The sequence below is a fragment of the Cheilinus undulatus genome, linkage group 11 (genome assembly GCF_018320785.1).
Source record: "Cheilinus undulatus linkage group 11, ASM1832078v1, whole genome shotgun sequence".
In the NCBI taxonomy this organism is placed as follows: Eukaryota; Metazoa; Chordata; class Actinopteri; order Labriformes; family Labridae; genus Cheilinus; species Cheilinus undulatus.
In genome coordinates, this window is record NC_054875.1 from 49,823,773 (window position 1) to 49,845,150 (window position 21,378).

Genomic DNA, 21,378 nt, shown 5'->3' on the forward strand with positions numbered 1-21,378 from the left:
ACGCACCCAGACTAGCCTTAAGACACACCCAGACTAGTCTTAAGACACACCCAGACTAGCCTTAAGATTCACCCAGACTAGCCTTAAGACTAGCCTCCTGAGATCTGATTGGCCTCCCCAAACCCTTGAAATGATTTGCTATTTACCTTTAACTTGCCGTTTAAGTATAGTCAATCAGTAAGCATATTTTAACCTCCAGTACGTTAGACTGGTTTATACTAACTCTAATATGGTCAAGGTGAGGTCTATGAACGTGGCCCCACTATTCTCATGGATTTATGTCTGTGGCCCACAGTGGATGAACTCTGGACAACCCTGTTCCAAAGGAAATATGCCGGGGCTCAGTCTGAGTACTAGTCCGTCCCAGATCATTGATATTGTGGGTTAAGACGTGCACGTGTGCAGACCAGTGATGAGCAGTGATTTTACTCATCTATGAACCAAACATACAGGAATTCAAAGAAGGCAAGGAAAAGGGAGCTGAGCTGAACCTCCTCTGACCCAAACCCAGGTCACACATCCTGATAAGTCCTCAGCTCGAACTCAGGTGGATCCGGTCTACAGCAGAACTGGTTCTGGTGTCTGTTTGAAGCAGAAACTCACAGTTCTGAAAGGTTCTCTCATCATTCCTCCTCTACTCTGATAATCCGGTGCACACAGGAGCCTCATTGGTCCACAGAGCTGTCAGTCATGGTGATATGAGAGACTGTGTCTGCCAGGTGAGAGAAAGAACAGGCTGGAGAGATGGACAGGTAAGCCCCGCCCTCTTACTCTTTCTATGAACCAGCATTAAAAAAATCATTTAATCCGTCTCCGCTCTAAATGGAGGGATTTACCTCCACTTTCCCCCGAGAGCTCGACCATCTGCTGCACAAACACACGTGAGACATGTGTTTGGACAACGGGGCCTGACGGCACCAGGATGAGAGCTGGACTCAGCACACACACACACACAACACACACAACTCAACACAAAAACAACACAACACAAAGACGTCCACACCAACACACAGCGATCTGATCTCCTTAAGATAAAGGAAGATAAAATAATCCAGGGTCACATTAATGTAATCCTCTTTATGTTTGTTTTCCTGTGAGGGTTTCTGTGTATTCATTCTCTCATATTACACACAGTGCTATAGCACACTGGTGTTGATGTTTTTATCTATAAATAAATGAAGTCATTGCTGTTGTTTTGTCTGCAACCTTGAGCCCAGTTCAGACCAAAGATCCTGAGGCAAGTTAAAACCTGCACCAGGCCCCTGCTATGGAAGCCTGTTAGTCCGGACCGCTGCAGCAGGAGGAGGGGATGATGGTTTGGAGCATGCTTCTGGAAATGTGAAGGTCTCTGTAGTCCTAGTTCTTCACCCAACCCCCTCCGTTCACCCAGAATCAGGATGCCCTACCACAAGATGTGGACACAAACACTGTTGGGGTAAATGAGGGGGATAAGAGGTGGCAATAAGCCTTTGTTGTAGATGCTGCCTGACATGGCTGCCATCTTAGAGAGGGGTAAGCTGCTCAAAATGAGTGTCAGTCAATGACAGCGGGAGGTCTAGCTACGGTAAAAAACACTCAGAACTCACTGAACTGTGAATTTATTTTAAAAGTGTTTGATTTAATAAAAATGTCACAGCACGACACTGCTGAGAAGCATCCCCTCGGTACGATGCTGCTGAGAAGCATCCCCTCTGCACGATGCTGCTGAGAAGCATCCCGTCAGCATGATGCTGCTGAGAAGCATCCCCTCTGCACGATGCTGCTGAGAAGCATCCCCTCAGCATGATGCTGCTGAGAAGCATCCCCACAGCATGATGCTGCCACCAGCGTGCTCCACAGTGGGGATGGTGTGTTTGTGGTGATGTCAGTGTTTGGCTTCATGTCTGATGGTCTCAAAGCTCCATTCTGGTCTCATCAGACCAAAGACCTTTCTTCCTCTTGACCATGGAGTCTCCCACAGTCCTTCTGGTGAACTCTAGTCCAGATTGAATCTGAGTTTTCTTCAACAGTGTCTTTCTCTTTGCCACTCTCCCATAAAGCTCTGACTGGTGAAGAACCCGGCCAACAGTTGTTGTCTGCAGAGTCTCTCCATCTCAGCTGCTGAAGCTTGGAGCTCCTTCAGAGTAGTCATAGGTGTCTTGGTGTCCTCTCTCACTAGTCTCCTTCTTGCACGCCCACTCAGTTTGTGAGGACGGTCTGATCTAGGCAGATTTACACATGTGACATATTCCTTCATTTCTTCATGATGGATTTAACTGAACTCTGGGGGATGTTCAGAGACTTGGAGATGTTTCTGTCTCCATCCCCTGACTTAGACTTTTCTATAACCTTTTCTCTCAGTGTTCTTTTGTCTTCATGGTGTAATGGTAGCCATGAATACTGATTAACCAGTGACTGGACCTTCCAGACTCAGGTGTCTTTATACTACAATCACTGAGACACATTCACTGACCTCAGGTAGGACCATAACTGACTGATGAACATCATGGAACTAGAAACTGAGACCATGAACTAAATGAACAAAATCAGCTTTAATGGGCTTCAAATCAAACACACCTCAGCAGCTGGACAGCCAGAAAGGTGGCTGAAGAATAACAAATCAAAGACACCCTCAAGTTTTTGATCTGTCTGTGCTGGCAGAGTTTAACTCCACCCATCTGTCTAAGGGGCTGGAAAACAAACGCACCCAAACACTTAAAACACATCTGAGCGTAGGAAAAACCAACACACCCTTTTATCAGGGGAGGAGATAAAACCACAGGACGACCTCTGACATATACACACATGCCTCCCCTCCCCCTGCAGCAACAGGGAGCGACCCAGTGACCCAAAGAGAGAGAGAGGCTCGCTCGGCCATTCCCCCGGGACATCTATGAATGCAGAGAGAGAGAGAGAGAGAGAGAGAGAGACCTTGAAGTGCCTTTGCAGAGTTCAGCTGTCGGGAGGATGTTAACATTTTGATGTCACAGCTAAAAGAGTATGAATGTCTATATTTTCAGTTTAGGGGGCAGACAGGAAGTGGGAGGAGCTACATGGCTCAGGATGATTACCTATAAATGTGTTAATCCCAGTGGAAATAAATAAAGTCTACAAAAGCATCAGAAACAGGAGAAAGTCTGGAAACCCCAGACAGAATCAGGACCAAACTAAAGGGGGCAGCTAAAGGCCAGGTCAGACTAAACTACGGTTTTTGTCCTTTACGATGGCGCCACGTCAAAAATCTTGTCCTGAATTAGCCGACAGACGAGCAGCACTACATTAGTGATCCTGTCCATCGCATCAGGAAAATTAGCCTGGTTTGGGAGCTTTGCTGTGGCTAAACAGAAGGAAGGGGATTTGGGGAATTCAGAACATCCTCCAGCGCCTTGCTAACTCAGTAATCACATTACTGCTACTCTAAAATAATCTTCTCATTACTGGTGTTACTGTAAACCCTCCAACTACCTGAAGAGTGGGACAACAGGAAAAACAAATCAAGCGCCCTTTTAATGCACGCTCACCGATTCACATTAATGACACGTTAGGGAAACAACAGCGGTTCAGATAAGGACGTCTGCAGACGGGTGCAGACCTGAACTTTAGTTTGGATCTGTTGGACTAAAGGACAAAAATGTGACGGTGGAGTCTAAACTGAATCAACTCTCCATCAGATCTATCCAAACTCCTGCAAAAGCAGCAACACAAAGCTAGAAGCTAGAGACGCCCAGAGACTGAGGGAGGTCACGAGAACTGCAAAGCTTGATTTTCACCAGCTGGTTACCAGAAAAGCTGGGACGAACAGGCTTGTAGCAGCAGATATGGAGGAAGAGATGTTCTCTACTGTGGTCTAGTGCTGGACAGATTTCTCTGGTCTGATTTTCACTTTTTTTTTGTTTTTATTTGCAAAGATTTCTTTTTGTGCCTTTATTGGACAGAGGAGGACAGTGGATAGACTTGGAAACAGGGAAGAAAGTGGGGAGAGACATGCAGTAAAGGGCCACAGGCCAGATTTGAACCCGGGCCGCCCTTGTACACGGTGGGCGCCTTAATCCAAGACTCTTCTTACCCCCAAAGCCCCATCTTTCTACTATTTATTATATGGAAAATAATTCACTTTTTGTGTTTTTGTAGAAAAAATAAAATATTTCAAATAATCAAACTGGCATTAAAAGGGTTGAAATCTTGAAAATTATTGAACGTTTGGTAGTTTTGAGCAGGTCTGAAGTTGTTGAAGAGATTTATGAAAAAAAGTAGAATAAATATTAATATATGCTGATTTAATGGTATTTTTTCTGTACGTGTACATTTGTGTCTCGAAGGTGTCCGGAGGGTAGTAAATTTGAGGAGGGCACAAGGGTTAAATATCTGTAATATCTGGTAGGTAACATTTATTTTAGTGGGCCCTAACAATCTAGACATGACCCAGTAGTTTTATAGTAATTACAAAATCAGTTTTAATGTAGTAAGTAGAATTATTTTGTACAGCTGGGGGGCGCCACAGGACTTCAGGGAAGGCCAGAACCAAAACCAGAAAAAGGTGAAAAACTAAATAAGAGACAGCCTGGAAAAGATGGGTGGTTAAAAACATAATCAGACCAAAATATAAAAATGCTAAAAGATGGGGCATAATGTTTGAAAATATAGTTGTTAAAGCATATTTTTTATGAGAGTGGGGGTCCACAGAATAAATTACTTTCTCCTGAGGGAGGCTCACGCTCTTTAAAAAGCCCTGATCTAGTAATTTCTAAAGATAAGGTTTAATTACCATGCACTAACTCAGATACATGAATTATTCACCTAGTAATAATATATTAATTATAAAGTAATTACTTATAATGGTGTGGCAATTCCCACATTTATTATGAAGTAATTTCATAGAAATAAGATCATTTCTACACAAGTTTCTTGAGATTTCTCCTTGCATCGTGGCACCGAGCATCAGGAGCCAAAGATTTACTCCTTCATGCTGTTGCCATCATTCACTTCCTGCCTGGGCTTTTAAAGGGGGGGGGGGTCCTGACCCTCTGGGAGGTCATCAAAAGATCAGACGGCGAAGCCCATCCCAGATGTCAATGATGAGAGTCGAGGTTCAATCCCTTGGATGGCAGGCATGCTTACAATCACATCTACGGGCAATTTAGAGTCACCAATTACCCTAACGTAGGGGTTCTCAACGTTGGGGTTGGGACCCCCTTAGGGGACGTGAGACACTGAGATAGTGTCCCCAGATTCCCTAAAAAACTAAGAATGTTTTTAAAATTACACTGTTGCTACTTTTCACCAATTTTAACACATTTTGCCATTTTAAACTCTTTCCACCACGTTTTTCTGCCTGTTGTTGCCACTACTAAACCAATTTTCACCACTTAAGCCTAATGTTGCCTCTGTTGACTCATTATTGCCACTATTAACCCTTTTTACCACTTTTTTCACCCAATTTTTCCTGTTTTACCCACATTTCACTATCTGACGTGACCATTTTTGCTAGTTTAACCAATTCCTGCCAGAATCTGCCTATCTTCCCTTTCTTAGTTTACACTTTTTTGCCAGTTTATATCATTTTTTTTTTTATTCAATTCAATTTTTTGGCCAAATTTTCACACATTTTTGCCAACCTAAAGCCTTTTCAGCCACTTTTGAACTCCCTTTTATCACTATTTATGCCCATTTTTTCCCACTTCAACCCATTTTGATTTTCCTTGCCATTTTTATGTACTTGTTGCCACTTCTAACCCTTTTCTGCTTCTTTTAAAAATTCAATTTCACAACTTTTTTGCCATTATTAACCCATTTTAGCAGATTTTAATCCATTTAAATTCTTTTTTTTTCCACAAAAGGGATTTACATTTTTAAGAAGGCTATTTACTGCACAAATGATTAAAAAGATTTTTGTTTCTTTGGTAAGAGTGGTTATTTTATCAGGTTAGATATAGAATATGGATCACAGCTTAACTTTATAATGGACCATGGTTTTGCTGGTCCCCAGTTTGGCTGGGCCCCCCTTATGGGCCGTCTTGTCTGCACTGACTATTCTTGAATGGCCGTGTTGAACCACCTTCAGGTCCAGTGGGGCTTCCCGCTCTCTGGCACCTTTATTCTGGGGGTCACGGGTTGAAGAGGTTGAGAACCCCTGCTCTTACGAGGACGTCTTTAGTCTGTAGGAGGAAACTGGAGCGAACCCACACATGCACAAGGAGAACATGCAAACTCCACACAGAAATGCTGCAGTCCAATGAGGTTTAACCTTCTAGATGTGAGGCGACAGCACCAACCACTGCAGCACCGTGCAGCCCACCTCCAGATCAGCTAATGTCAACCAGTTTCAGCCAGTAGAGGGCAGCACCCTCACAGATTTCTAACATCATGTGGAATTTAAAAACCTTCTTCTGAAACCATCAACAACACTTTTGAATAAGCCAAGAGAGCTGAAGAACAAGACAAAAGTTCAGAAAATAGAAGGAGCTTTAGAAACGCTGATCAAGCAGGAAAGTCAGAAATCAACAACATAAAAACATAAAACTTCATAAAACCAGCAGAGTTTCTATCAGGAGAGGAAACTCGACAACTATAGGGTAGAAAATAAACTCCTAAGACAGTAAAGAAGGAGCAGAGAGCAGTCTGGGAAAAACTATGTGAGACGATAACGCTGAACCACTAGAACAAACAGAAGAACCATGGAAATAAAAACCAGAGCAGTAGCAGAGGAGAGCTGGAGGTCATTCAACTCCATCGTCTATTTATAACTGCACCGCTTCATTCATATCTGCTGCTGGGGGCGGCGGGGGCGGGGTTAAAGATGCCTGACTTCTCCAATATTCCCCTGGGCTCAGAGCAGCTGTGTTCACGCTAACTTCATGTTCATGAGCTCAAAGGTAACCGCTCACGCTCATTGGCACACGAACATCCTCAGCTGCATGCTGAAAAACAAAATATGGACCAACTTCTAGAAAATCACAGAAATAGATTTAAGTTTTAGCCTCAAGTTGACTTCATCCTTAAAAACTTCAGACTAAATTTGCTCGTCATCCACGAAGCAGGAAAGAATTTTCCAGTTTTTATGTTTTTACAGTGCAGGTCGGTCGCTCTGCAGGTGACTCACCTGTCCTGTTGAGGGCGCTGCGTTGCTGCGTTGGGGTCGGGGGTCCGAGGTGGTAGGAGAACCTGGTGGCGCCGAACTGACTGGAGAAGGAGGGGGGAGGGCGAGGAGGAGGGGGGAGGCTGAACCCGAGCAGGGAGCTGTGAGGTCGGTTCAGCTGCATCCCCTCACCTGCACAGGTACACAGCGGGGTCTGGATCAGTCCATCCTCGGGTTTGACTCCACAGCTGCCCTTTAATCCCGGGTTAAAGTTATTTTTATAAACTTTATTTTGAAAATCTGCACCTTTAACTTCTGCTAAATTCAGTTTCTGTCATTTTCAAACAGGTGCACATTTCAGCTAAAATGCCCGTCTCTGCCCTGGGTGCTTTTATTTTGAAGTGCTGCTTCAGCCTGGACAGAGTTACGTACCTCCTGAGCTCTGCTGGAGAGAAAACATTGATAATAAACATAAAAAAGCTTCACATATTTGTGGATTTAACTGAATCCATGGATCTTTAAGGATAAATTAACCCTATAAGGACCGCTGGGAGGCAGCAGGGCTGTTTTAGGGAGGATGGCAGAGAAGTTAGAGGACTCTATGGTTGGTTGTTTGTTGATGGGTGTGTAGATTCCTGCATTAGATCTTGAAACGGCGAGAATCATGAGAATGAGAACTTCCTATCGATGTAGGGATGATGCTAATAGCATTAGCGTTAATTTTTCCCTGGTTAACGGCGTCGCAGCCGTACCAGAGTATTTCTACCACTGGTACTAATAGTTACGGGCTTAAACGTCAACGTGCCATAGTCGGGATTATCGTCATAATCACGCAATCTTGGATGCAACATCAGATTATCACCAGAAGGTGGCAGCAAAGCACAGTAAAGATCAATATCTAACAAACTGCAGTCAAAGTTTTGGTCTTTGCCGATGGATTACGGTCCAGAGCCCACTCCTGGTTCTCCCACACTCTTAATGTGAAAGTTCTGATAACTTCCTGTCTGTCGGGTTCACCAACAGGTCAAAGTTCACTCTGAGTCTGTCCTCCCCCCTTCATCCTCCCTTCATCCCTCGCAGACTCTCTCTCCATCCCTCCGTCCATCAGCAGAGTCGGCTCACATGATCAGATAAAAACCGTTGAAAGTAAAGCCGTCTGGGTCCTAAGCGTCCCTCCTCCTGGACTCGAGCTGATCCAGAGTCAGCCACGTCCCATCAAATCAAAGTTTCCTCCTGAAGAAGCAGAAATAGAGAATGTGCAGAGTCAGCTCAAAGCCACAGAGCTTCTCTCCTTCTGCTCTGCTCTTTAGTTTACTCCTCCTCCTGCTCCAGGTTCTCCTCTCTTTGTTTCTCCTCCTCTGCAGACTTCGCTCCTTCTTTCATTCCAGTGCCACTTTATAAAAACTCTAACTCGGTCACTCGGTCGTCCCTCTCTCTCTGTAGCTTCAAGCTTTTGTGTGAAAATCTGATCTGAGCTGCAGAGCGAGACCACAGCTCCTCCTCCTCCTCCTCCTCTTTCTCCTCGTCCAGACATCTGATCCCAGTCTGCCCCCCTCCACCTCCTCCTCTGCGGTCTGTTTTTCATTTTCTCTCCTTTTTTTGAGGCTGAAATTTGAAGCAAAAGAAAAACTGGAGAGAAATTCCAGCGGTGTTTTTATTTCTCCTCGTCTCTTTCCATCCTGCCCTCTCTCCCTGACTCTTTTCTGCTCCACATCACGGCTTCTACTTTCTTTTACTTCACTTTGACCTTAAAAAGCTGCGGCCAGCAGGGGGCGCCAACGCTCTGGGTTATGATTTACGGCTTCACACATCTGGAATTCCAACAACACTCACATTAGAGATGATTTACCTGTTTAAAGGGACAATGGGAGGAATTTTCACTCTGAAATTTCTCAGTGAATGAAAAACAACTCGAGATAGATTTTAGTTATTACATTACCTCAAATACAACCACAATTCCAAAAAAATTGGGGGGCAAATCAGAAAAAAAAGTTAGGAAAAATGGGAAAAATCAGGAAAAAAGGCTGGAAAAAATGGGCAAAATCTGAAAAAGGTAGGGCAAAAGTGGCAAAAATCAGAAAAAAAGTAGGGAAAATGGGCAAATATTAGTCAAAAGGTAGAAAAAAAAGGTAAAAATCAGAAAAAAAGTAGGAAAACAGGAATCAACTGGCATTTAACTGCAAAGGCAGCTTTAATGGGTGAGAAGTGGCAAAAATAGGCAAAAAAGGGGCAAACAACTTCAAAATGCAGGACAAAAGTGGCAATAATGGGGAAAAAAGTGGCAAAAAGGGTGAAAAGCGGGTTTTCTGCTCCACATCACAGCGTCTATTTTCTTTTACTTCACTTTGACCTTAAAAAGCTGCGGCCAGCAGGGGGCGCCAACGCTCTGGGTTATGATTTACAGCTGCACACATCTGGAATGGAGATGATTTACCTGTTTAAAGGGATGGATGGATGTGGATGGCACGGCCAACTCTGTTGACACACACTGAGACAATTTTTTGCACCTTTTTTCACTTTTCACCCATTTAAGCTGCCTTTTGCAATCAAATGGTACTAGTTTTCCATTTTGCCACTCTTCGATGCTTTTTGCCGATCTTTCCCACCTTTTTTCTATTTTTTGTCCATTTTAGTCATTTTCACTCATTTTCCTCCATGTTTTTTTGCCACTTTAGGACCATTTTTGACACTTTTATCCTACTTTTTGCAATTTTTTGCCCCTTTCACCACTTCTTGCCCATTGAAGCTGCCTTTTGCAATTAAATGACACTTTCTCCATTTTTTCCACATTTTTGCCCAATTTAGTCCCTGTCACTCATTTTTTACAACATTTTTGCCACTTTACGCCGTTATTTGGTCACTTCCCACCCATTTTTGCCACTTTTCCCCCACTGTTTGCCACTTTTAGACCATTTTTTCCACCTTTTATTTGTTTAATAGCCACTTCTGGAATGTTCCTGAGCCCATGCAGTGGTTTCAGACCAGAATCATGCCTGTTTTTAATGCAGTGGCCCCTGAGGGCCCCTGAGGGCCCCTTCAGCCTTGTCCCTGCTCTCAGAGATTTCTCCAGATTCTCTGAATCTGTTGATGATATTATGACTGTAGATGGAGGAGATTCAAAGTCTGAGCTATTTTACATTCAGGAACATTTTTATGAAACTGTTCCAGTTTTTAGACTCATTTTTTCTCAGATTGGTGAACCTCTGCCCATCTTTACTTCAGAGAAACTCTGCCTCTCTAAAATGCTCCTTTTATACCCCGTCATGTTTCTGACCGGTTGATAATTAACCTAATTAGTTGTAAAATGCTCCTCCAGCAGTTTTTCTCTAGTACCACTTATTTTCCACTCTTTGTGGAAAGCCAAAACAAGCTAATTTTGTCCTGAAATGTTAAAAAGTCTCAGTTTAACATCTGATCTGTTGTTTCTGTTCTATTGTGAATCAAATATGGGTTTATGAGATTTAACAATCATAACTGACTTCTGTTTTTATTTGCATTTTACAGTGTTGGAGCTTTTTTGGAATTGGGGTGGTAAATGACACATTTTAATTGCATCTTTAAATTGAACTGGTTTGCATTCAAAAATGTAAATTTAACATTCATAGTCAGAATGTGAAGTAGTTCTTCTCACGGTCAGACCCAACGCTCTCATTTTACTCTAAGTTTCCATCACATTACAGGAAGGACCCTGCAGATACGGAGCTTTTCATGAACAGTAGGTACATTTCTAACCCCATAAGGCCGTTACAGCTCTCTCTACAAACACACACCTGACACTACACTGATATTTAGAAGTGCCTCCTGGCAGCTACAAGGTTCCTAATCGCTGCAGTGCTACAGCAGAGCGGTGGTGACTGATAGGTTGTGTAATTTGTAGAAAGGTTATGGGCAAAGGTTGAACATGAGGCCCAGTAGCCTTTCTATATGACCACAAAACTACTGAGTTCATCCTGAATCAGTCCAAGCATCACTGAAATATAACAGATAGAGGCACAGACAACCCTGAAAACATGCAGTACTGCATTCTGCTGCAGAGGCATGAATTATCTCATCTATCCCTCAGATCACAGGAATGATCAGTCTCTACCCTGATTGGTCAGTTTTGATTAGATTTAGTTTTTAGTGTTTTAAATGACTATATTGGGTCCAACATCGATGTCTGAAATGATCGACACTTTTCTCTATTTAAATATAAAAATCTGTTTTATTGATAAATTAGTGTAAAAAAATAAAAGCGTCCTACATGAAGTTGCTGTGAAGATCAGTGCGTCTCTGATCGTCTGCTCCTCAGGCTGTAACGAGGCTGACCAATCAGGAGGCAGCGATGATGAAGGTGAAGATGATGCAATCATACAGGAGAGAACAGAGAGAGTTTAGATTTTATTCCTCTACATTTAAACACAAGCACCGTCCTCTTCCTGTCTTCACCTTCTCTCATCACTCACCTGTCCGTCCTCGACCAGCACGCTGTACACCAGGGGAGAGTGGGAGGAGCCACGAGAACGCCTGCTACGACTCACTGAGGCATGCTGGGTAAAGCTTGGCTGCAGAGTGATGTCAGCGACTAAGCTGTTCACTGATTGGTTCACTGTGCTGCTTAGGAGACTGTCGTTGCTCCAACCTGCAAAAACACAAAAACATTAAACCATTATACCTAGAGAGGAGGAGATCCAGATCACTATGACTTAGTCCTGCAGACTTCCTACTACAGGTCTAGACCAGCGGGTTTCAAACTTTTTTCACCCAAGGCACACCTAAGGTTAAGCCAAAATCTCAAGGCCCACCATATTCATATCAATACAAAACAGACTTTTAAATAATATAACAGTCAAGGTGGCCCATAACGGAGGGCAAAAGTGGGCAAAAGGTGGCAAAAATTGGTTAAAGTGATGATAATACATGGCAAAATTGGGTAATAAGTGTCAAGCAAAGTCAAAAATGGTTAACAACTGGCATGGGGGGCCAAAAAAATGGTTAAAAGTGGCAAAACATGTTGAAAGTGTCAAAAAGGTGGCAAAAATGGGTTACAAGTGGCCAAAAGGGTTAAATGTTGTAAAAAGGTGGTGAAAATAGTTTAAAAGTAATTTAAAAAATGGGCAAAATTAGGCAAAAAAGTGGCCAAACAAAGGCAAAGTGAGTGAAAATTAGCAAGACGGTGCCAAAAATGGGTTGAAAGTGTCAAAAAGGTGACAAAATAGGTTAGAAGTGGCAGAAAAGTGGCAAAAAAAGGTTAAAGTTGCCAAAACATGGAAAAAAGTGATGAAAAATTGGCAAAAAAAGGTCCAAATAATAGCAAAAGGCAAAAACCGTCAAAAAGGTAGCAGAAATTAGTTAAATGTGGCAAAAAGTTCCAAACAAAGTAGCAAAAAATGGGTCAAAAGTATTTTTAAAAAGTTGCAAAATTGCAAAAAAAGCAGAAAAAATTGTTTACATTGACAAAATAAGTGGCAAAATGGGTAGAAAGACTGGTTAACTTGGTTAAAAGTAGCATGAATAATGATCATTTCAACACCAATTTCAACTCAGTAATAGCTTGCCAATTGAGGTAAATGTTAGCCAGGATGCTAGCACCAATGCTACTGATCCAACACACACACTCATCAGGAAATCACAGCTGGGGAGGGGCCATTCTCTGGGGTTTTCAGGGGTCCAGCCAGATTCCCAAGGCACACCTAGACTTGAGAACACCATTTGAGAACCACTGGTCTAGACTGACGAAGGGAGACCAGAGTCTAGAGGAGTCTAGGTCTGCTGTTGTCATAGTGATTAAAGATTTGAGACGCTGTCTGACAGTTTACAGAAGAAAAAATACCCCAAAGTTGAGGATTCTGCTCGTGCTTCTGCTCTCTCTGTGGGAATCGTACGACCAAAATAACAAACATGTCAGAAATGCATCCAACGGTCTGGAGCAGCTGGTCGGGCCGTAGTCAGGTCTTGGTCGGGGGTCGTTAACCACCACTAACGACGCACAGTCCGACAGGAAGTCAGCGCAGCTTCCAATTCAGTTGCACGATTAAAAATTTGTGAATCAGATTAATTTTGCAGAGTGTACACCCAGCTTTACTTGATACCATGTTGCACCCAACACTGTTTTTAAAACTGGGGCACCTTAGTCCTAAAATCAAGCTGGTGGTTTTAAAGGCCAGCTTGCTGGTTCTGGTTTTGGTGTTGTGTGGGTAGCATCAGTGCACTGGCTTTCTCTCTCGCTCCCTCAGTCACTGATGAACCCACAGGAACCTGAACGTGTCCTCCATGCACTGGGATGATTCTTCTGTGTACTATGAGGTTAAATCACGGCGGCGGCGCCGCTGGTACTGACCGGTGAGAGACAGATGAGATAAGTCTGAGCCGTCTATGGTTGGAGACACCAGCGTGCTCTCTTCCTCATCCTCCTCTTCTTCTTCTTTAATCTCCTTCCTCCTCCTCGGCGTCTCCTCTTTTCTTCTGCTCTCTGACCTCCTCTGGAGAAGATTTGATTGGTCATTAGAACTATACCATAACAGGAAGTGAAGAATGAGGGACCACTGATACTTCAGGTCTCACCTTCACATCAGACTGATTCTTCTTCTGTTGTTCCCCCAAACTTTCTGCAGAGAAACAGAAAGGATCAGCCAATCAGCAGCCTCAGAGCTCAACAGTACCCGCCCACTTTTTTGGCAGCTCTGATTCCAGAAGTTAATTTCACCCTTCAAATCCTCTGCCGACATTTTGCAAAACCTCTGTAGCAACTCTTTTACTGCATGACCAAGCTAACCAGCTACCTCTACGCTCCTGGATATCAAACATTTGATTTGGAGCAAAAACATTTAAAATAGAGGAAAAGGCAAAGCTGCAGGACTGTGCAGGTATATTTATAAAGACGTCACAGTGACCCTCTAGGATTGTGGGTACTGTAGTATCTTTGGCGACCATTGCAAATTAACTGTTTCTCAAAATCAGGTTAAAATGCTAAAAACTTTTGTCCTCTAGAGGAGAACATACCATCATTTTTACAGTCAGCTAGCTCCAGATGTGATGTGTAACTATTTCTAACAAAATGCCTAATAATCAAATCGTCTATAGCAGGGGTCAGATTCAGTCTCCACAGAGACTCTGGGGGCCGGACTTTCAAATACACAAAAATTAAATCAATATTTTGGTCTGATTGAAATTTCATTGTAGTAGTATTTGTATTTCTTTTCAAAACACAGGAACAGGATATTTTTAGGTATTACAGTGAGATCTATCCCTGTTATCTATAATGCAGCAGGACACAAAGAGACAGAATCGTCCGGACCCCCTGAAAATCCCAAATAACGGGCCCTCCCCAACTGTGATTCAGCACTAATATTCATTCATTTTTGAAACTTTTAACCCTTTCATTACTTCATTTGGACATTTCTGCAACATTTTCTGCCCCTCCAATTATTTTTGATCATTTTTGCCACTTTTGTCCATTTTGACACTCTTTCACCCATTTTTGCAACTTTCCTGCCAATTACTGTTCCCGTGTCCCACTCTTTAACCGCTTTTCTCTACTTTGCCAGGCTGTTTTTGCAATATTTTTGCCACTTTTAACTGGTTTTTGATACCTTTTTGCCTCTTCAAACAATTTTTCTGTTCTCTAACCCCTTTTAAACCAATTTTCCTGCACATTTTTGCCCCTTTGTGCTACTCGTATCCATTTTTGCTACTTTTAACCCCTTTTTCATTACTTTTTGCAACATTTTTTGCCATTAATAACCCATTTTTGATCATTTTTGCCTCTTTTCTACCTCTTTTACCAATTTTTTGCTACCATTTAACCTCTTTTCCTGCACATTTTTGCCCCTTTGTATCTCTCAAACACCCATTTTGCCACTCTAACCCCTTTTCATCACTTACTCAGGCCATTTTTGACACATTTCTGTCAATCTTAACCCATTTTCAAGAATATATTTTTACTAATTATAAATGAGTGAATTTCTGTAAAAACAGGTCAAAATCAGATCATTCTAAAACTATTTCAATAGTCATTTTTTGGGATGGATTTAACAGCTGCAGACATTTGAAGCCAAAAGACACTCCTAAAAGCAGAACATCTTTTTTCCTCCTTTTCTGAATTTAATGATCTTCTGGGGGCCGGACGGAAAGCTTTTTGGGGCCTGATTTGGCCCTCGGGCCACCAGTTGATGATCAGTGCTCTATGGAAAAAATGAATGCAATTTTACTTCCAGAACCGCACTGTTGACCTCTATTTTCCACCTTTAATTGCTGCAGACAAACTTCCCCTCCAGAGCCTGGTTTATAGAGAGTCTACAGAGAAAGTGTCCCTAAACATTGACTTGAAGGGAGTGAATATTTATGTAGTCACTAATTTTACATTACAGATTTTTATCTTATTGACATTATTTTGTAGCCTGAACGTACGTTCATGGGCCTACATGCTCGCTTCAGCGTTTATGTGATGCACAGGTATAAATCAGGCTTCATGGGTGGCATCACGTTGGCCCCGCCCACTTCTTATATAAGTGGTCCGTCTGCAGACTCACCTGCATGCTGCAGCGCCTCCTGCAGGCTCCTCTGAGTCTCTCTGAGCTGCTGCAGCACCTGCAGACTCTGCTGCACCGGGTCTCTGTAGCGAACGCACACAGACAGCAGGACACACACTCCGATACACACCATGACCCTCCGCAACACGCCGACATACACACTGACCAGCTCCTGCACACACAAATACAAAGAGAGAGAGAATAAACAGCCATGAGCCATTAGCATCAGCTCTGATGTAACAGATCAGCTTATTGTTACTGACCATGTGACTGTGCTCTGAATGATCAGAACTGATCACAAACTGGTAGATCTTCCTCTCCAGGTAGAAATTTAAACACACCAGACTCAACAGAGCCAACCTACACACAAAAACACAAAAACAAATAAATAAATACACAACTGACAGCACAGACCCTACCAGTGACCTGGCTGTTGGAAGTGGGACAAGCCTACTCACTGTAGGTGAAAATGGGAGGAGTTTACTGACCAAAGGTGGGGGGATGGGAGGGGTTACCTGGCTCTAGGTAGAGCTGAGGGGAGCTACCTGTCTGTGTTGGAGGTTAGGAGAGTTACCTGGCTTTGGAGGAGCGCTGGGTGGCGGTGAGGAGGAAGGAGGTGCAGAGGGCGGCGGCGTTGTAGCAGCAGGAGCTCAGACTGTGAGCCTCCATCATCAGGAAACTCTGCAGGAAGGAAACCCTGTTAAAGAGCTCAGACAGCGCCACCTGCTGCTCCCTGGAGACACTGCTAAGCTCAGTGAAGACTGCACGCAGACCTGAACACACAGAAAGGCAAGTGGAGGGACAGCGGTGGGTTTCATCATCAGTAAATAAAGTAAACATAAATATATCCACAGTCTATCAGGTACATGTCTGTGTCTTTAGCCCTGAGTAGTGTCTTAAAGGCTATCTTTTAACCTGCATAGGTGTGTGATTAGTTACATTAAACATGCAGCATGAAATCCTGCCACCAGGTGGCTCACAATCAAAACAAAAACAGATGGCATTGAAGGTAAAGGTAAATCTAAGAGTGAGTCTCTGTGAAGTCATGCAAGAATGCAACTTAAAAATATCCACATCACAGGTTCAGTCATTTTTAGATAAATGAGGCATTTCAGGGAAAAACAGTCAACATATTTCATCGAGTAATCAAGTTATTGAACTCAATAACTAAGGTGTACTGGGTTGGATTTCTTCCCTGAGTGAAGTCTCTCAGGATGTTATTGCGATATAGATAAGGGATTTTTACCCTGGGTGAAGACTCTCAGGTTGTTAATCGATTATCAACAATAAAGGTGTTTTTGCACAGGGTTGAATCTTACAGGGTTTTTTTTAAATGAAATATAGGTTGTGTCTTTTACCCTTGGTTTAGTCTCTCAGGTTGCTGATTACATATCATTAATGAAGGTAATTTTAACTCTAAGTTCAGTCTCTCAGGTTGTTAATCAATTATCAATAATGACGGTGTTGTTGCCCAGGGTTGAGTCTCTCAGGTTGTTAATCAATTATCAATAATGACGGTGTTGTTGCCCAGGGTTGAGTCTCTCAGGTTGTTAATCAACTATGATTAAAGACCATTGTTTTTTTTTTTTACCCTGTGTTGAGTCTCTCAGGTAGTTGATTAAATAAAAATATTGAAGTTGTTTTTTTACCCTGGGTTGGGTCTCTCAGGTTTTTAATGAACAATAAATTACAGGTTTTTGGTCTTTTTTAACCCTGGGATGAGTCTTTCAGGTGGTTGATTACACATCATTAATGAAGGTGTTTTTTCTCTAGGTTGAGTCTCTCAGGTTGTTATTGAAACATAAATTATGTGGGTGTTTTTTTTTTTTTTTTTACCCTGGGTGGAGTCTTTCAGAGTGACTCTTAGCTCCTCTCCATTGCTCAGGATCTCCTGCTGAGCCTGTAAGGCAGCACTCTGGGCATCAATAAGTTCTTCGGCCATCTGCCTGGTGGACTGTAGCTGCTCTGCGACCCCTGCTGAACTCTCGGTTAACCTGGAGGAAGTACAGCCCATTTATTATTTACCTGCAGAGGTGTGTGAAACTACAGCATGTGTGTTATCTGAACACACGGGCAGTGCTGAGCAAACCGCTGGTAAAATATGGTGAGCTAGGTTAGAAGTTCTTCTACAAAAAATAAGCTTTGTTACATAGCTAGCTGATCTGAAACAACACAGCAAAAGTAGAGAGCAACATCTTTAACATTTATTATCAGCCCTAATCATGTATATTTAACTGGCTCTGTAACAGAACAGTGAGCTTTATTTTTAAATGAAGAGGCTAATCTTGATCTAGACACTCCTGAAAAAAGATTTCTAATCTTCAGGTTACTGGATAAATTATGAGTCACAAAATACTAAATAAGACAAAAATGTAGTTTTCACCATGCTGAAATGTTTCAGTGTTTTGCTGATTAATTAATTATTGGTCCTGAAGGCAAGAGAGAGAAACTTTTACCAAAACTAAAAGATTTTAAACCCTCACAATGTCTTAAAAATCTGGGCATCCTTTCTGACTCTGAGCTTGATTTTATTCCACATTTTAGAAATATAACGAAGATAGGATTTTATCACCTTAAGAACATAGCCAGAGTATGCATGCTTTTATCTTTAGTCGTATAGACTATTGCAATGCCCTGCTTTCTGGTCTCCCCAAAAACAGTATTTCACATCTTCAGTTACTTCAGAACTCAGCTGCACGTGTGCTGACGAGGACCAGGAAGCGGGCACACATTACACCAGTTCTAAAACCATTGCATTGGCTCCCTGTGCGTTTCAGGATTGATTTCGAGGTTCTTTTATTAGTTTTTCAGTGTCTTAACAGCCTTGGGCCTTCTTATCTGTCTGACCTGCTTTTACCCTATCAGCCCTCGCGCACCCTGAGGTCCTCCGGTACTGGTCTTTTAACTGTTCCCAACGTTAGAACGAAAACTCACAGCGAAGCTTCATTCTATTATTATGGCCCACGTCTGTGGAACAGCCTGCCAGAGAACCTGTTGATGTTTTTAAGGGCAGCCTCAAGACCCACCTTTTTAATCTGGCTTTTAACTGATTCTCTTTCCACTCTCTTATGCTGCTTCTATTGTTTAATTGTCTTTTAGTTGCTTGTTAAATCATTTCTTTTTACTCTGTAATACATATTTATGTTGCTTGTATTGTTTAATTTTTTAAAATTTATTAATACTCATTTATGTTGTTATATTGTTTTTTATTCCTTTTAGTATTGATTGTATTTTACTCTGTTGTCTTTTAGTTTTTAGCTCCAGTGTTTTCCTCATGGGGGCCCTCCACACCAGGAGCTGTGTCTGGCCTGCCTGCGGGGGTGCCGTCCTGGGGGTTGTCTGGGCCTGGATGGTTGGGGGCCCTGCTCCAGGGCCTTATGGCCGTGGTGTGGGCTCCTGTCTGTCTGGGTCGGGATGGTCTCTGTGGTGGCGCCCTCTGTAGTCGTGGGCTGGAGCGTCTCCCGGTGTGGATGGCTCCCAAAGAATGAATGGTGTTTCCTCATCCGGTCCCTCAGTGCTCAGCCATATTTTATTTTATTTTATCTTTGGGTTAGGATGGGCTGGGGTGTGGTGGGGTGTATGCCTGGGGTATGCATGTGTGTAGTGTGCTGTTTTTGTGTGTGTTCGTGTGCGAGTGCGTGTGAGGGGGTGGGGGATTGGGGGTGTATGTCTTTTAATGTAAAGCACTTTGTGTTGCATTTCTTTTATGTATGAAAGGTGCTATATAAATAAAGTTTGATTTGATTTGATTTGATGTGCTGTCAGTGTGTTCATCTGGTAAAAAGTGCAGACAGCACTGATGATGGCTAAGAGTCTGTCAGTTAGTATATTCAGGATTCATGCAGAAGGAAATGCTCTGATCCAGGGATGCACACTATCAGGTCTGGACTGATGTGCTGATATTTCTAGACTTATCTCAGTTGACATTGTCCTTATACTGACATCTTTGATTACTGTAAAAAAACACAGAGGCCATCATTTATCAAATGTGCGGATAGTGGAGGTCTGGGTGTACGGTCCATTTCATGGACAGATCAGCATTTGTCAATCTGGTCGTGAGCCTGATTATTGCACTAAACATAAAGCTGGGCTGCACGGTGGCGCAGGGATTAGCGCTGTTGCCTCACAGCAAGAAAGTTCCTGTGCGAACCTTTCTGTGCAGAGTTTGCATGTTTGCATGTGTGGGGTCTCACCGACTTCCTACCACCACTAAAGACATGCTTGTTAGGTTAATTGGTGATTCTAAATTGCCCGTTGGTGTGAGTGTGAGCATGCCTGGTTGTCTGTCTCTATTTATCAGCTCTGCGATTGACTGGCGACCAGTCCAGGGTGTACCCCGCCTCTGGCCCAATAACAGCTGGGATAGGCTCCAGTCCCCGAGACTCCCAACGGGATAGAAAATGGATGGAAGGAATATAAAGCTCGTTTGGATGCAATCACACTACTGGATCAATAAAACAGCTGAGTAACTGGAAAGGTATTTGAACTGAGAACAGAAAAGCTACATTTATATGTAGTTTAAGTGCTACACCTATCCAGGTCTGTTACCTGTCCATGGTGTTGCCTATACATTAAATGTTAGCTATCCAGGTGTGTTACCTATACAGGTGTGTTAGCTATCCAGGTGTGGTACCTGTCCAGGTGTGTTAGCTATCCAGGTGTGGTACCTGTCCAGGTGTGTTACCTGTACATGGTGCTCTCGGCTCGGCTCTGCCAGGCTTCAGACTGCAGGAAGTGACACATGGCGTGGGTGTGTGTGAAGAACTCGGTGTAGGTGTTAAAGGCCACAGAGTCCATCACACCTGTACAACTGCTGACCTCTGACCCCTCAGGGCATGATGGGATATCTCTGCCTGAGCTGAAAGACACACAACAGCGACTGGGATCCTGTATTTTTATTTCAGCATTGATGATATCAGAATGAATCTACTGTACTATGGTCATTCTTTTAAATACTTGTTTACATCTTAAAAAATAATGCATCTGAACATCTTCAGGGTATGATGACAGACCTTTTTTGTTATTTAGTGTGACCCTTATACGCCATCATAACTGTGGTACTTGATAACATTTTTAAAATGCAGGTTTTCATACCAATATGGGACAGCCAGAGTTCTCTATAGAACAGGAATATTTTATCATAAAGGCCAGGATATCTGGAGGTTATTTTACTCATATGGAGGAGTATATTGGCTCAGAATTTCTAGATGAAATAGATAATTATTTAGTGTTTCAAAATCAAACAATAAATATGTTCAAATTTCTTGGAATCACAGACACGCCTCTTCATGGTACATGTGGTCCTGATATGAGTTCATCAGATCAGTAAAACAGAACCATGTCTTCTTGGGGCTTCCGTACATCGCTGACTTTTGCCACTGTTTAATCAGCATTTTGAAATCATTTTGAAATTAGATTTGAATATGTGAGTATTTTTATGGTACCAGAGTAATCCATGACCAGGTGGAGCTATGCTCTGCCTCCTTTACACTACTCCCGGTGTGTGGGCTACTTTTCCATCGTTTCCAACAGAACCAGAACACCTGCCCTCTTCTTACCTGCTCAGGTGACACAGCGTGAAGCTCAGCGCGATCCGGCTCTGGCTCTCTGACGTCAAATCCCTACACCGAGTGTCCAGGTGGTCCAGAGCACGCGCCCAACATTCTCCGTACCTGGGCTGAGCTGCCAGGCTCCGCACGCGCCGCAGCTCCATCCTCCCGCGGTCAGAGTCCGAACTGGATCCAGAACAGGAGAGTCCGAGCAGCAGCACGAGCACCGCGGACACCTGAGCCGCCATGTTCACCTGTCTGCAGA

At 43.0% G+C, this 21,378-nt stretch overlaps 2 protein-coding genes across 2 annotated transcripts in view; both read right to left on the reverse strand.

Annotated features, from left to right (window-relative positions):
- The window catches only part of fgd1 (FYVE, RhoGEF and PH domain containing 1), a 38,989-nt gene extending 31,751 nt beyond the window's left edge, over positions 1–7,238 (reverse strand). The window contains exon 1 of the mRNA XM_041799894.1: positions 7,079–7,238. Within this exon, the coding sequence (XP_041655828.1) occupies positions 7,079–7,238 (160 nt within the window). The remainder of the gene's footprint in view (positions 1–7,078) is intronic.
- Positions 7,239–11,238: 4,000 nt separating this feature from the next.
- Positions 11,239–21,378, reverse strand: LOC121517717. Its single transcript, XM_041799704.1, has 10 exons — positions 21,123–21,378; positions 20,249–20,422; positions 17,401–17,558; positions 16,139–16,337; positions 15,828–15,924; positions 15,565–15,736; positions 13,598–13,641; positions 13,374–13,515; positions 11,500–11,675; positions 11,239–11,357 (listed from the first exon to the last, which is right to left on the reverse strand). Exons 1-10 carry the CDS (start codon positions 21,359–21,361, stop codon positions 11,316–11,318), a joined length of 1,443 nt encoding a protein of 480 aa, XP_041655638.1. The 5' UTR covers positions 21,362–21,378; the 3' UTR covers positions 11,239–11,315.